We start from the raw sequence: 16313 nt of genomic DNA, 5'->3' as shown, positions 1-16313 counted from the left end.
GTGTTTTTACTTTCATATTTCGAACCACGCCACGCCAAAAAACCCTACCCATATATGCAATTTGTGTTATATAAAACAACCGCTTTACACCAAACCCCTGTCACATCACACCCACAAACCACCTCCTTGTACATAATTCTGTGTGTGCCACGCCCACAAATATTACTCAGCTATTGTTTGTCTAATTCCCGAAGATCCTCGGAAGACGAGGCCGACAACGAGTCCAATGTGACCGTGGACAGCGGTGCCAGGATCCAGGATCCGCACTCGGCCAATAGCTCTGTCAGCGGAGTGCCTACCAGTCAGCCAACCGGGGTAGCTGCTGCCGCTCCCGCCTCCGCTGTCGCCCCCCTACCGCCCTCCGGCATCGATCTGGAGCACCTAGAGCAGCTGTCCAAACAGTCGTGCTACGATTCCGGCATCGACATCCGCGAGCCCGTTCCCAACGTACAGCCCATACCAAAGAAAACCGTCTACAGTGACGCGGACATTGTCCTCAGTTCTGACTGGGTACCACCGAAAACTATTGTGCCGACGCACTTCAGCGAGTCTCCGCCACGGAGCACCATCTTGGGTCAGAGTCTGGACGCCGGCACAGGAGGTGCTCGTAAGAAGACCTCCAGCGTCAGCTTCAGCGTAGACGACGAGATCGCCCAGCAGGCTCAGGCCCAGGCGGCTGCACTGGCGTCCACCGACAAGCAAGCGGAGAAGAAGAACAAGGTGATGTGTTGGGACTCTAGAATTGGCCCTTTCTGTCTTAAATAATTATAATTGACTCATTAACTCATACTTTGTTCGCTCTGCAGATGCTGAAACGCCTGTCGTACCCCTTGACCTGGGTGGAGGGATTGACCGGAGAGGCCGGAGCCGTGCAGCCAGGAGGCGTGGGCAGCGGCAGCCTGAACAAGTCAGGAGACACAGATTCGGCCCCCAACACGGGTGACTCCAACCAAAGTGTATTTTCGAAAGTATTCTCAAGGTGAGTCCATCCCGAACGCAATAAATTCACATTTAGCGATCTCTGACTATAATTGGTGCCAACAAATTTTGTTTATTTCGTTTCGAAAACTGAACAAAAACCGAAAATCCAAATGCTTACCTTCGTTTTGTGCGGATCGGCTGCTTTGCTAAACATGCATACTCCACTTAATCCCGTTCATACCGTACACTCCATAAACACAACCACAACCACACCTACACCACACGGCACAACATGACACGACATAATAACTCCGTATTTCTATACTATATACCCACATATCTGCTACACATCATAGCTCGCCCATCACTCTGGTGTCAGAGCTGGGCGGGAATCTATTTTCGAAAACACCGTCCGAGGACTCTGGTGGCTCACCCGTCCCGCCATTGACTCCGCACTCGACTCATTCCGAGGGTCATATGACCTATGGGTAAGGACGGATATTGGATCAGCTGTCACCTCTTTCTTGATGTGTTCCACCATTCGTTGCCGTTGTTGTTGCTCTTGTTGTTGCTAGTGATGTTGATGTTGTAGTGTTGAATCGCAAAGATGTACCTAAGTCCACCGAGCACATTCATCCATTTTTGGTTTCAAGAGATTCATCAGCATCATTCTTGAGTTTTGAGTGTAAATTTCGATCATCTTTCACAATTCGTTCTCCTTGTCCTGACTTTTTTTGATCCATAATTAACCTTTAACTTTGAACCTTCACAGACGTTCCTCAATCGGTACCTTTATACGCCCTCACTCGTCGGAGGGCACTTCGTCAAGCACGAAGCTGAAGGAGGTCAAGCAGGCACCCAAGCTGGACTACCGCTCCATGGTTTCTATGGACGACAAGCCGGAACTCTTTATCAGTGTGGACAGTAAGATGAATTAAAATTACTAGTGATCTGAGATCAACCAACCTTGTATTATCCACAGAACTCATTCCACGACCGGCCAGAGCCTGCCTTGACCCACCATTGTATCTGCGCCTGCGCATGGGCAAGCCCATCGGCAAGGCCATTCCGCTGCCAACCTCTGTAATGTCCTACGGCAAAAACAAGTTGCGCGCTGAGTATTGGTTCAGTGTGCCAAAGAATCGGTAAGATCGAAGTTTGGACGGTGATATTTTTTAGTGTCTTGCTAAGGCGATCATAAACGATGCAGTTCTCTAATGAACGGCTGAGAGCCTTACAGATATTTGATAAAGAATGTAACTTTGTAAGAGAATGAAAGAGGCACAGACAGTGCCGAACGTTCCATTCACATCCAACGTTCAGTCTTTCCATCGCTTACAACAACATTTTAAGCCTTAAAAACCTATTGCGCATTTTGCTTTTTATTGGCAATCATCTAATAATTATCCATTACCTAAATTGCAGCGTTGATGAGCTCTATCGATTCATAAACACCTGGGTGAAACACCTGTACGGTGAACTGGACGAAGAGCAGATCAAGGCGCGTGGCTTCGAGCTGATCCAGGAAGACACCGAGTGGACCAAGAGCGGCACCACCAAAGCCGGCATCGGCGGCGGCAGCCAGGATGGCGAGGAGATTAGTGATTTGACCCGCGAGTCCTGGGAGGTGAGTGTGCGAATCCATTTGCCGACGGCCTGGTCCGTGGCTTCCCATGCGCGACTATCTCTTTATCTATCTTTCCATATCGTTTAACTCTTTGCTCTGAGTTTTCTCCTCGAATTGTTCTATATTTTTCAAAGATTCTCTCGAACTCTTCCACGACATTTTTGAATTGTGAACAAAATCGAATATTACATTTGCTTCTTTAGGTTATGCCTCAGAAATCGATTTAATAATTACTAAATTACTAAATAATGAAAACTTTACGCCAAATTTATTCTATACATACTTATATAATCGTAAATCTTGTTTACATTTTTTCCCCACGTGTATTGTACATGCGTTTTCTTCTATTTTCTTGTTTTTCTTCTTCCTTTCGTGTCTTACCATTTGATTTGCATTTATTTTCCAATCGAAATAATATCGAATAAATCGAACCAAAAACTAACCTATCTACAAACAAATCCACCATCAAAATGAGTCTATCAATTCGCTCCAAAACTATAACTCTACCATATGATATTTAACCTCCTGCGACTGAGACAGCTTATAAAGGCGCCGTTCGCCAAGACCTACAAGATCATTAAAACGGCATCGCATGCCGCATCGCATGACTTGGAAATGTTGGGCGGCGAGGTTAGGACCAAATCCTTTTATAACAATTCTTCACCTAAACCTAACTGTGTTGTCCGCACCAAACTTAAACTTAAAAAAGCAAAAAAACATAAACCAAAAAAACATGAAAATTGTGTGAAAACTTTGAATTTTTGCAAATATATATTTCGGTTTTTCGTTATTTGTTGATTTTTACTAGTTTGTGCTCGCTGGTCTTTAAGTTTACGTTTCAGTAGTTTTAAAAACTAAGCACTGTTGCACCTTTTTTATTAGTTATGTTTTCCTCAACCCACCAAAAACAAAAAATAAATTTCCACAGAAAATTCAGCACTTGTTTGCGGCACCCGGCACTCAAGTCTTCGTGTACTTTTTCGGCACTTTTTAATCATTAATCATTGATTTTTTATCCATTGGTATCTTAGTACTTACCGCATTGGCTCATCTTTTTATCAAGCGAGCATTTGAAATTCACTTTTGATAAAAATTTAACCACTTCATTTTCAGATTGGCAATTGTAATACTCCCATTTTCAGTGAAAATCTTAAATTCAAACATTTTCATCGCATTTCAGTCGAATTATTGTTAATTAGTTAAAGGACAACAAAAGATGGTGGTGAAGAACCAACCAAAGTTATACAACCTCTAAGTTGATGCCGTAAACAAGGGTCAAAAAATATTATTATAAGAAAAACCTTAAATACAAGTGTCTTTTAAGTCTAATATAAATAAAAGAAAACTGTTTTCAAAGCTTAGACATCATCCAGGAAGTAACCATATCTTATGTTTTTCAAGCAGTTTACATAGCTTTTCAAAACCAATTTCAATGACAAACATCTCGCTTGAATACAATAACCTAATCGTTCACTTCCATCATAAACCCAGATTTAACAAGTTGAATTTCCCAATAGAAACCCACTGATTTTAGATAATTATAGTCACTAATTAGCATCTGCCATTCATTCTTCATTCTTGGCTTAGTTCAAGAAACTTTGATTTTCCGACGCTTTTGGGGCTTCTGTCACCCAAATTAAAAGCAACCGCAACCAATCAATTTGAGGCTTTATCATTACAGAAACTTGGCTGTATTACCCAACCAGCCTAACAGCCAACGTAACCCATTTACATGCTTAATATATACGACCACAGCTAGGTCCAACCTTGCCGGCGATCGGCGTATGCCGTCTGGGAGACCCGATCTAGAGCCGGCCCCATGATATTCTGCCCCCTTTCCAGTTAACCGCATTCTTCGTTTGTCAATACAAAGCGCCAAATTGATATGCTAATTAGCTTGGATTCGACGCGGCTCTATTTCGCAATATTTAACATTTTAAAAGCCCCCTGCTACTGTGCAGACACATTTTATTTTTAATTCATCGCGGTTTTTACAACAATTAGCGCCTTTTCCGTATTTATTTGTTTGCGAAACATTTAGGGGCACGTTTTCACATTCCCGTAAGCGTGCCACCTCCATTTCGGGGATCACGATCGATGAGTAACTTTGATGAGTTTTAGGGACTGGGCCTAGACTTTGGGAAGGCACTGTTCCAAGCCAGATTTCAGTGGCTCGTTATCGCTGATATGGTCAATTTCCCTGGCCGCCTTATCAGCTGCCAGTGTAGCAGTACATCAGCAAATTGTTTCCTCATTAGCGTCGCATCAAAACATTTATAATCGTTAAAAACAGATTGCATTATGGTTGTATTTCTATCAATAGATCTTGACACTCAAGGGGTTATCTTTTAGTAAATGGAATATAGAATGCCCATGACAGGCCACAAGGGACCAAACAACAACTAAAGTTCGCTTCCGTTGCGGACTTGGCTTTTAGAAACTTCCGCTGAGCCGAAATGGCCCCAAGCCATCAATAAAACCTCAAAGAATGGCAGCTCTTGATCTCAGCTTGACAGACGCAGAGTTCTTTGTGTTTATTTGGGTGTATTTTAAATGACAATACTTCAGATAATGCCAGGCAATTGCGTAATACTTGAGCTTATCTTGAAGTGGATTTCATGGATGCTCGTTGACGAAAATAAACCACGATTGAGGATTATCTTTAGAGGTGTATATATATATTGACAGTACATTGCATTTGTTCCAGTTTTATTTGGTTTCTTCTTTATAAAAACATTATTAGGCTATCTGCAGATTTTTTGGCTACCTTTACTTACAGTGGATGGATTAAGACCTAACTTCATGAATGGAATGGAAATGATTATGTTTGTTTAGAGATGAGTTTCGAGTTCGTTATTTTCTCAACCGGTTGGCATCGTCGCTAATACTGCAAATTACATATGCCGAGATGAGCGCGTGCCTCTCATAAATCGTTTATTAGCCGCTAGATGTTTCAATTAGAAATCGATTCGATTCAATCCATTCCTGTACGAACACATATAGCAGCAGATGACACTGCAAGCCTTACGGCCAACTACATTTAACTATATTCTAATTAAATCCAAATCAAATTAGTATTTAAAGCGATCCACAGCGATTGTCATTTAGCCGGTTTCAGTTTACTGAATTTATTTTTTTAGCTTGCCGTGTGAGTTGATTGGTGGGGTCTCATCATCATCATCATCATCGTCTATTTTTTTCAATGCTAAATCCGGTTCAGATGAATAAAAATAGCAGAATAAAATAAAGTGAAAATAAAAGCAGGTGATGCGGTTTACTTAAGCGCTTGAACGCTCAATTAGCAGGGGAAGATCGGACTAGCTGCCGTCTATTTCGGGGAGTGCAAATTTCCAAGCAGCATCCCCAAGACACGCCCCCCGCTGACGCCAGCGAAGTGAACTTTTCTTTCAATTACTAAATGCTGCGCCTCTTGTCTATATACTATAAATAAACCCATGTAGATATGTTTGTAGGCCGGGTATTGTACTTGTACGATCAATTGGCTTCAATGAGTTTCGCGGACGAAGCTGGGAGGACAATTGGAATTGGATTGCTCAAAGGCCTCCTCGCAGCGTCATCTCTCCATCGGAATCATCTTCTCAATTTGCATATCACTTCGTCGAGTTTTGCCTCTATCGCTCGGGTTATCAAAAGTGCTGCCGCAGTGCTACATTGTAAGTGCTCTCTTATATTAAATTGCGCACTTCATTACTGCAGCTCCATAAACACTCGCTTAATGCTGCATTAACATGCCCGTGGGGGCGGTAAAAGGTTTTTTAGTACTCCCCCAGATTCCTCTGAGTCTCTCATCTGACTTCTCTTAACTTATGGCTGGTAGGTGCGGCAGTTACAGATGAGGTGTCCGTCCGAGACAATCTTGTTCGGAAGGTAGCTTTGGCTCTTGATCATATATTGAGGTGGTTCTTAAGTGCTTGTTTGATCACAATTATTCAACAGTAATCTGAATATCTCATCCTAATGAATAATAGTTATTTAATTGAAACAGATGGCAACCAGAATTACTTAGGTAATAATCATAAATATCAATTTAACCAAGTTTCTCCGACCAGTCTTCTTTAAAAGCAATTAGATAATCTTAATTTCTCAAGATATAGTATAATAATAACATTGAATTGAAAAACATAAACCAAGGTATATAACATTTATTTTAATAACTCTTATTACCAGAAAGTAATGGCCATAACTAGAATAAATTTGCCAAAAACTAGTTTACAAAGTCACATTTGCTGGGTGTAGACATTTCATAGATTAATCTAATCTATAAATAAAACCACACACCCCTTACACAAAAAGGATCTTTGACCTGATTCTTGATCTTGATTATTTCACTGACGTTGTATCTGCGGCTTAATCTAGAATTTTCCGATTAGTGCGGGGGTGCCTCGACGAATCTTAGAAAGTTGCATTTGGAAAATTTGTGCAACTGCTTTGATTGCCTTTCAAGGAATGCATACAAATGGGTGGACAAACACACATTTAGTAAGCCGCTAAATGCTTCGTTTAAAAGCGGACAAAGCAAACAATCGGCTGGCAAGGCAACAAATACATACGAGTACAGGCGCTGTGCAATCGATTGATTAGCATGACAGTTAATATGTTTGCATAGCTGTAAAGCAAAGCGCGGGCAAACACCTGAAAAGCAATTACCGTAAAGGGGAAAAGCGCGGAGAGGGACCAGGTCTAAACCATTGCATAATAAAGTTTACTAAAGAATATATTTATATTTTGGGTATAATAAAGTATTTTTATCCATCAATTCCATGAGCTATGTCTTTTCCTCTAAAGCATCTTAAAGGCTTTTACTTTCGTAATATTGAGATTAAAGTAATTCTTAACGGCGACTATAAACTTCACCATCCAGTTTTTTGGTTAAGCAACCTTTAAGCCACCGTGCAAACCACAAATTCTTTAGCACCTATATTTATTGTGGTACATAAGCATATATATAAAATATATTTGTTATATATATTTTAAATTTAAATATCCATTTAAAGTATATATATTCTGTAATTTTCCCTAGCTAAAAAAAGAAAACAAAGCAAAATTTTAAAATTCAAACGATATGAAGAGGGTCAGGGCAGGGCAGGGCAGGGCTTACCTGCAAAATTAAAGCTTAAAAAACTAAAAATAGCGAAATACGGTTCGTATGTATAGCAGAATGAGTTCTTGTGTATAAACAAACAGCGAGAAACCCTTGAAGAAGTATAAATAGTAAAATATCAATCCCTCTTAAAATGTTTTGAATTTTAAACTTAATATCACCCACAGTCGCGTCCCCTCATATCGACATAGTCTTCAGCTACATTCTATAGCTGTAATCTTCAGCTATAGCTATATCAACAGAGTAGCAGCGACGCTGATGCTCGCGAGTCGCGGCAGCTGAGCCACGATTTGTTGCTGTTGCCGTTGATATTGTTATTGTTTTTGCTGCTGCTGGTGTTGTTGTGCCTGATGATGTTGTTTTATTTGTTGCTGCTGCTGCTGCGCCGTTAGCTGCGACAGCGACTGTGTCGACTGAGCCAGCGGTTGCTGGTTTTTTAGTTTTCGCAACACTTTCAAGCCACACAGTCGCCGTCGCGTCCCATTCTGAGTTTTCAAAGTTTGAGTTCCCGTCTTGAGGACCGTGTGTGATCTATATGATCCATAAATGTGGTTTTAGTTCATCCCAGAAATAGAAATATATTTGAATAACTGCAGTTGGGCAAACAGCTCGGTTGTCTTTCGGGTTTTTCCGCGCAGAGCAGCGTGTCCAAAATTAGATACGGAGAAAAACAGAAGAAGCAAGGGGCAAAGAAAGCGGCGCGCTCTCTCGGTCTTCGGTTCTCCACAGTTTTGCGATTCTTCTGGGGCCACCGGCTGAAAACGTTGCCAAAATGAGCGCCAAAACAATGAAAATCTCGAAAATAGCCAAATACATCAAGAAAAGGGTAAATATTTATGAACCAACGGAAGCCCAGAAAGCCAACAAAATATAATATTAGTCTTCTGCCAGTCGCGAGACATTTCTGCCCGGGGTGAAAGTCTCTGCAGAAAATAAAAATAGCAAAACAAAACCGAAAAACAAAAGCGAAATCGAAATCAAAAAAAAAACCAAGAAAATTGTGTTTCAAAATGCATTCAGATTTGTAATCCGTGCGCGTCTTAGCCAGTTCCAAAAAGTATTCAATGCCTCGGCCATAAACAGTGGCCATATTGATCGAAAAGTGCCCAATAGCCGCCCATAAGGTCGGATCCGCCCGAATATGTCCAGCGCCGACAGTAATGATCGTGTAAATGCCTTTGCCACGACTGTGGAATGTGAATGGATGCTACGAACCCACTGTGTATTGCATTCCAGATGATCTGGCCCATCCTTGTGTGTGCTCGTAATTCGTCTGAGAATTAAATGTGAATCGTTAGGGAAATTGTTCAAATTGCCCAGCAAATTGTTGATCTCCAAGCAGTCGTTTATATAAACTTACTCTGTGCGGTTGAGCGAGGATTTCTTGGCAAGCCAGTGACTGGAAGCGAGTCTAAATTTAGCTGAAAACTTTTCCACTTGATATTGCGTTATCGCTAAGTTCGAACAATCCATGCTTACACCACGATCTCTTTTCCGACCTCGACAACCTCACACTGTTTATGTGGGTGGAACCGAAACAGAAGCAGAAACAGGTGGAGTTCTCCAACAGCACTTGAACACATATGACCAGGTTATCAGTCGCTCTCGGATCTTTTATCTTCCACTCCCAATCAACTCGAGTGCCACGACTGTCGAGGGGCATCGTTTCAATAAACTTCATATTTCGGAGAAATTTAAATGGAAGTTCGAGTTCGTATAAACGTGAACGTACCCTAGAACTATTTCTGATCTGGCTTCCCACTCTCCTCATCTGCATAAGCACATATTTTATGGCACTTTATGATCGGCTAGAAATTCCCAATTTCCTAATCTCGAGAGACCCGTCCAGCCGGTCTAGAAAATACTCAAATATTTTCGGTTTCATTTGAATTTGCATTACAAGCTAGCTTTTTGCTCCGGCCATTATATCTTATACGAGGCACGTTTGACATTTCTTTCACCTTTCGGCATTGTTTCGAGGGTTGGGGTGTCACCTCTTTTAATTATCTTTGTTTCGTCTGTAATTAAATTTAATTCAAAATGCAATGCCCAGGTCGGCCCCACAATTTCAATAGGACTCTTCACCAAAAAAACAAACATACGAAAAATACGAGCATGTACGCTGTTTGTGACTGCTCAAAAACGAAATTCAAAGCCACAATGTGTTGCGTTCTGTTTGGGGGAAAGAAATCAGCCAGTTGTGAAGAGCGATATAGCCGTATAAGCTTTGTTTATATCTGGCTTGGGTTTCCAATGGTTGACTGGCACTCTATCGTATTTAATTTCCCTGAGGAGTGGCCAGCTAGAGGTTAAGAAACGGCACTAAAATAAATGGAAGCTACTTAATAGATTAATAAGCTTAAATGTGGCATCATAAATATATGAGTAGAATATAGAGTTCTGGTACTACAAATGGAAACAATTTAGTGGTTTCAACTAAATATACATCTTTCTGATCTGCCTTGCTTATTAATATTTCTATTAATAGTTAATTCCAAGAAACACTGGTTGGTTGGTTCTTTTTCATCCATTTCTATGTATTATTGAGAAGGAGGAACTGCAGTGCCGAGTGAATGCTTTCACAGACTTTCAAGTTCCTGTTTCTGGTCCCGTGAGTCGGGTTATTGTGTTACCAGCATCTAACTGCAATTGTTGCCTCATTATGAACATGTTTTTGGTAATACAATACCCGCTACCTGGGGGGCGTTGCATGCCTGTACTCGGAGTAACGAACATTTGACAAATGGCCACACATCGGGCCCACATAAACAAACAAATCAAATCGCAAACATCTATGGCTGCGATGTAAAGATACCCGCAGACACGTGATTGTTTCATCATTGAGGTCGCCAAAAATAATTGCGTGCAGTCAATTTCATTGTATTATAAAATTGGAAGCGCCGCTAAAGAGGTCAAGCAACTTGTTAACAAAGTTTTGAGTAGCAGTGATTTCCATAAATAAAAGCAAAAATTAAAAACAAAAGGAGGCTAATAGATTTGCTCTAATTAATTAAATATTAATACTGTTAGGTTCTGACTTGAATTATAAAATGTATTACTTGGTAATTCATTTAGACCTGTTAACTCACTCGAACTACAAACGGTTAGAAGTTTTTGAGACCACATTGCCATTCTAACCGGTTATGATTTGTTTACAAGTATCTAAGCTCCAGCTTCGAATTATTAAGCAATAAATCAGCCTGTTGTGGGTGATGCAAACTCAATCTGTGGCACAATCATGTGATCAGCTGACTCTGAAAACTCTGAAACAAGAGCACTTTCAAGATTTTTCAGTTTTTAACCGGTTAGACTGTTCGAAAAAGCATATGCATTCCGAAGTAGAGCAATGTTTGAATCGGCGATTCCGGTTTGAGTACATTTTTAAGTACGCTGCTTCAACGGTTTAAGGGGCTTGTTTACGCGATTTGGAAAAATAAACATAATTTAACCGGTTTGCTGCGTAACTAATTAGAATACAAATTGCATGTGGAGTAGTGTGGCTCATGTTGTTTTCGTCTTTGTGCTCAGCTGACCTGCTGATGTTGTCGACGCTCTTAACACGCCCACAAATCCGTTTAGTTATGGTCGTCGTCTTGGCCACTTGTCCTCTTCTTCGGATTTTGTAAGCCATTTACTACAGTGAAACTTCAAAAAATCAAACCATCATCTGCCCTAATCCTTACAAATTTGGGTATACATTTGATTAATTTAAAGTAAAGGCCACTTTGCCAATATATATAGTAGGTGTGGGAAATTGAATTCTTATCTTATCACTTCTAAACTAAAATACTTTTATCTTTATCTATCAATTTTGAGAAACTTACGCAAAACCTGTTGGCAGTAAGGCATATTTAACCCAAAAACATGGTGAAAACCTTGGCCGAAACGCAGATGCAGCGGCCAAAACACGAAACTCCGAAGAAAAACAAATCAAAACAAAGCAACATAAAAAACAATTCGGCACGTGAGTGCCAAAAAATAAACAATACAGAGCTCAAGCTTTAATTTGCAGCTTAGCAATTTGCAGACATCAATAAATTATCGCACAAAAATAAAAATTACGTATACGCAGCTCCTCGCAACATGTTGCAGCAACATGGTGTCTCAACATTAAACCTGTTGTTTGAAACATCTCTCTCAACTTCACGCTTAACAGAGCTGTTAACCAGACTGTAGATACAGTGGCTCTCAGTTTAGAACTTTAAAACTGTGCAGGCTTTAAAAGTTGAACTAAAACCGTTGTAACATTTATTAAAACGAATCAATTTTTTATAAAATAGGTATAATTCATATATTTTAAATATATATGTATACTGAATTTATAATCGGAAAAATTATTTTCTTTGAAGCTATACATTTTTTATTATTTTACCAAAAAGAAAAGAACTTTTATTAAACAATTTTGGTTCATATTTTACTGCCACCATAAAACTTTCTTATTACTTAAAAAAACACTAAAAATATAAACTGTAAATATAATTTTTTAGACTGTATAAAAAAATCGTACGTTTAAAATAATTTGATAAGCCAAACCTTCAGCTATACTATAAATGACTATGAAAGCTTTGGCTAGCTGGTCGAAAAGTGCTGTGACTCACTGTGAGTAGCGTGTTAGCAGACCCCCGTTTTTTTTTTTCTGAGGTTCCAAAGAGAGTCCATTAGGTTTCAGTCGGTCGAGCGACTTGTTTGAAAACACACAGAGCAGCCCCGAAAGAAGCTTTTATTGTGAAAGAATAAAAGAAAAAGACACAAAAAACATCTGTGGAAAACCCGTTGAAAAGTAAACAAATTTAAATGCTCTTGTTAGAAATCCAAGTGTTTACGTGTAACGAAGAAAGGCTGAAAAACAGTATTGGAAAAGCGAAGAGCGGAAGGCGTGGAGCGTGATAAAAGCGGTGGCGACAACAGAAACGCAAATAAACGGAGAAAAAAAGCTTAATCCAAATCTCGTGGGTCACAAGACCGTTCAGAAAGGCAAAAAGAGAGAGAGAGAGCAAGCGAGTGAGAGGCGAAATGTGGAGCGCAAAAGCTTTCGTACAGTGCTAGCCAATAAAAGTGGGACACCCCCAACCACGAGCTTTTGCAGCTGCTGCTGCTGTTGTTCCTCTGACCACCACTGTTGGCCATCAGCAACATGTGGTTTGCAATTTCCATTTTTGCCATTTTGGCCGTTTGCGGATTGGCCGGTCGCAAGTGGGGGCGCTACCTCTACTTGCACTATGGCCGCCATCTGCTGCCCCGCTCCTTTCTAACGGCCAAGAACCGAGCGCCCACGCCCCCTCTTTCGCCCACCAAGGACGACCAAAGTCTGGAGGCGCTGCTAGACGAGAGTGGTGAAATGCACGAAACGGTGAGTGCCGATCGGGATGTAATCGTACTGATGAGATCTTAATTTCATTGGAAGGTGGATAGATTTCATGATACTTTTTATTATATAGCTTAAATGAACGTTCCTTACACTAGTTCCATCTCAACCTTGTTGCCTAGTGTGGATAATAATTAGTGTCAAGAATATAAGGGTTACATCGATTATAGGAGCCATTATCGCACACGTTTCTCCTATTACAAATCACTTTGGATACGAGAACGAACTGAACTGAACGGCAAGTTAATTGCTTGAGCTGATTTGCAACTATTATGCCATCATAATTAGACACAAATGTGGCTGAGGGTTAGGAATCTCGAAGCGAACCCCATTTGTCAACCTGTCAGGTGTCTCGAACTTTGGTGTTTGGCCCGGGTCAATGATCTTTCCGGACGAAATTCCATCATAGAGATCACTTGGCACCCCATCAAAGTGGGATGATTCGCTAGTTGCTATTTAACTTTGTCAAATACTTGGCTAGTTGGGGCGACGATGTGACCTCACAACCTAACTTATTCCTAGAAACAAACTCAATATTTGCATAGACATGAAAACAGCAGAGCAGAGGGGAAAAATGGAAGTGTAAAAGCCAAACAAGCCTACAAAACGACAAATTGCGCACCGAACTGCCTCGCTTCGCTATATTTAAATGCATTTAAGCAAAAACAAGTGAAGTGGAGTACAGAACAACAAATGCTGATAAGTCTATTCAAGAACGGAGAGCAAAATGTTGAAAATAATACTGGAAAGTAACAAGAAACGATAAGCAAAGCAGGAAAACGTAAAAACAAAACAAGAAGGGGCTATAATTAGGTTATCGGAGTTGCAAATTCCCTCTGGGAATTAGATATTTCTCTGCCATATGTATGCATAAGAGTTCTCTTTATAGACAATGTGCTTGTAGTACTAGCTTCTGGGAAATTTATTGGTCATAACTACAGAACACGTTAATTAGCACGTCTTCTTTTGTTGAAATGTCTTACAACTTATGGGTTTACATGATTTAGAACTACTCAAACAATGAGCACTGTTTAGAGGTTGGTTTTAATGTTATATAAAGAAACAACAGTAATGCAGCTTTGATCGTAATAACTAGATTGTTGTGCACGTTCATGTGCTGATGTATTCCGATATTCCGATACCATAACCTGCCTTCGCACCTTTCCCAGGCCAAGCCTCTCACACACCTTAATTACCACCCAACCCCCTTCCAAGTTAGCCCAAGAATACCCAACCCGCGTATGCCTGTGCATACCTATTACCTTTTTGCCATGTCTGCCGTTCTTTGTTTTAGCCCCTTTGTTTTGCTGGCTCTTTCGCGGCTATCAGGTCTCAATACCCGTTTGCCCGGTAAGCTCTTTTCTGCTAGCCCCTCTTCTTTTTAGCTGCCTTTACCTTTTTAACTTTTTGTTTTGAGGCCGGTTCTTTGGTTTCGACTGTCTGCCACACACTTTTAACTTTTCGGGCCCAGAGAAACCAGTTGAAGCATACCCGTTGCGGAACATGTTCGCCGCCGTTCCTCAAGCCAAAGTACGTGTCCTCTACGAGTCTATATAGTAGTTTTAACACAGTTCAAATGGCTAACTTCATTGACTGAGTGAAAAAAAATACAGTTAACATGATTCATTTATGAAGTCAACACCGTAGTTAGTCATTAGATTCTACAGCTAAATAATATAGTGCTTTCTTAAGAGCTGAGCAAATAACTTCCTACTCTACGATTTTAGTTCTCTTCATTGTTATACACACATTTGTTGACATCATGTCAAAATATAGTGACAGTCAAAGACGATCCTCCTAAGACAAGGACAGTCTAATATCATGGTCTGACCTTCGTTTGATTCTAGGGAAACGAAGTTTAAGCCGCTGCCATTCAATTATAATGTGCTCTACATTAATTATTAAAAATAGATAGGACTGAGTGCTATCTTATCTCGACATCGGACATCGGAGAGAAAACGAAAACAAATTGCCAATCTTGTTGTGCAAATATTTCTGGTCAACTGCTGAACTGAAATGCGAGCCTTGTGTCGTGACTGAATTACAGAGGGAAACTCCCTTGGGAATTATTTTCTTCCCTGCCCGATTGTTTTTACGACCCTTGACTAAACAAGAGGTCGTAAACATTAATTGCTTGTATATGGCGACTATATAGATCTTATCCGCAGCTACCGATTTTCAGATGCCAGCAAAGTGGGCTGCCATGATTTCTGGCAAACATCGTAAAGATAACTGGCTCCTAGTTGTTCAATTTATGTTCGCAAAGCTCGGTCCAATGTCGGCCAGGCTATCTATAATTGTTCTAATTACAGAACTTGCCATAGGTTAGCGAAACGAAATTGAATGATAGTATAACTTGATCGTAGAAAAGATTGTGCAGATTTCTTACACATTTTTGTTCCAATAAAATCTAAAATCAATGCCACAATAAGCACGAAAAGGTTGCATTTGAGAGTTTGAAATGAGAAAACCCGACGTGAGCAATTTGTCACTGTCTAATATTTGTAATATATTTTATTTATTTCTCCCCTCTCCCGTTCACCGAAGCCATAAACACGATATAAGCCCTCTCTCCGTAGAAATATAATATATTTAACTAACTCTCTGCTCCGTCGAACCAACTCACGACTTGAGCTCAGTTTGCTTTGAGCGAGCGGCAAATAAATATATTTTCGCTGGCGGCCAATAAAAACGGTTGGACTGAGTCTGCTGGCAGTTGGCTTTTAAACGCGCTACGCCAAAGTCGGTCAAGTCGGCGGAGTTAATCGCCTGCAGCATCTCTCGGCTATACAAACCCCAACCTATATTCCTGCAGAGCAACGGACGATAAAGATTCTGATTCGATCAACAACCGAGCGCCGAGCACGTGCCTGAGTGGCGTATACTTGATATTGCGCATACGCCACCTGAGCGACAACGTGTGTGCAAAGAATCTGTGAACCGAAGAAATTTGAATTAATTGATTGAAAGTAACAACAAGCCAAGCGCCAAACTATATGAAGATGTGCGAATTGATTGTCAGTCATGGACTCGACCGCGAGGTAAAAACATCATTAGTGCAGGCACGAACTCATGATTCATGTGATTTTCAAGCTGTTCGATATGGGTTTTCATTAGTTTTTAAAATGTATTTGGTTGTTAACGCTACAAACTCAACAGTTAGACACAACTCGGGCTCAAATGAGCTCGTGCGTTGAAGTGCTCGGCAAATATACGAGTATAAACCTATATGCGATGTACCAGGCAGACGCCAGACTGTCATTGACGTTTGACTTTGG

At 40.6% G+C, this 16313-nt stretch overlaps 1 protein-coding gene across 21 annotated transcripts in view; it reads left to right on the top strand.

Moving 5' to 3' along the window:
* Positions 1-16313, top strand: part of LOC108115283 (TLD domain-containing protein 2-like) — a 54258-nt gene that overhangs the window by 31329 nt on the left and 6616 nt on the right. For 7 of the 21 annotated variants that reach the window (XM_017226647.2, XM_017226651.2, XM_017226645.2 and 4 more), the window contains 6 exons: positions 171-720; positions 807-979; positions 1278-1409; positions 1694-1845; positions 1904-2066; positions 2347-2548. In XM_017226647.2, the coding sequence (XP_017082136.1) occupies positions 171-720; positions 807-979; positions 1278-1409; positions 1694-1845; positions 1904-2066; positions 2347-2548 (1372 nt within the window). Of the gene's footprint in view, positions 1-170; positions 721-806; positions 980-1277; positions 1410-1693; positions 1846-1903; positions 2067-2346; positions 2549-3088; positions 3179-8117; positions 8497-12322; positions 13021-15785; positions 16077-16313 lie in introns of those variants that run through there. The other 14 variants (XM_017226652.2, XM_017226648.2, XM_017226654.2 and 11 more) reach the window with 8 other exon arrangements.

This window comes from Drosophila eugracilis, unplaced genomic scaffold, assembly GCF_018153835.1.
Source record: "Drosophila eugracilis isolate 14026-0451.02 unplaced genomic scaffold, ASM1815383v1 contig_1897, whole genome shotgun sequence".
Taxonomy (NCBI): domain Eukaryota; kingdom Metazoa; phylum Arthropoda; class Insecta; order Diptera; family Drosophilidae; genus Drosophila; species Drosophila eugracilis.
The sequence above is the reverse complement of the archived record's forward strand: the minus strand, read 5'-3'. Positions and strand labels throughout refer to the sequence as shown.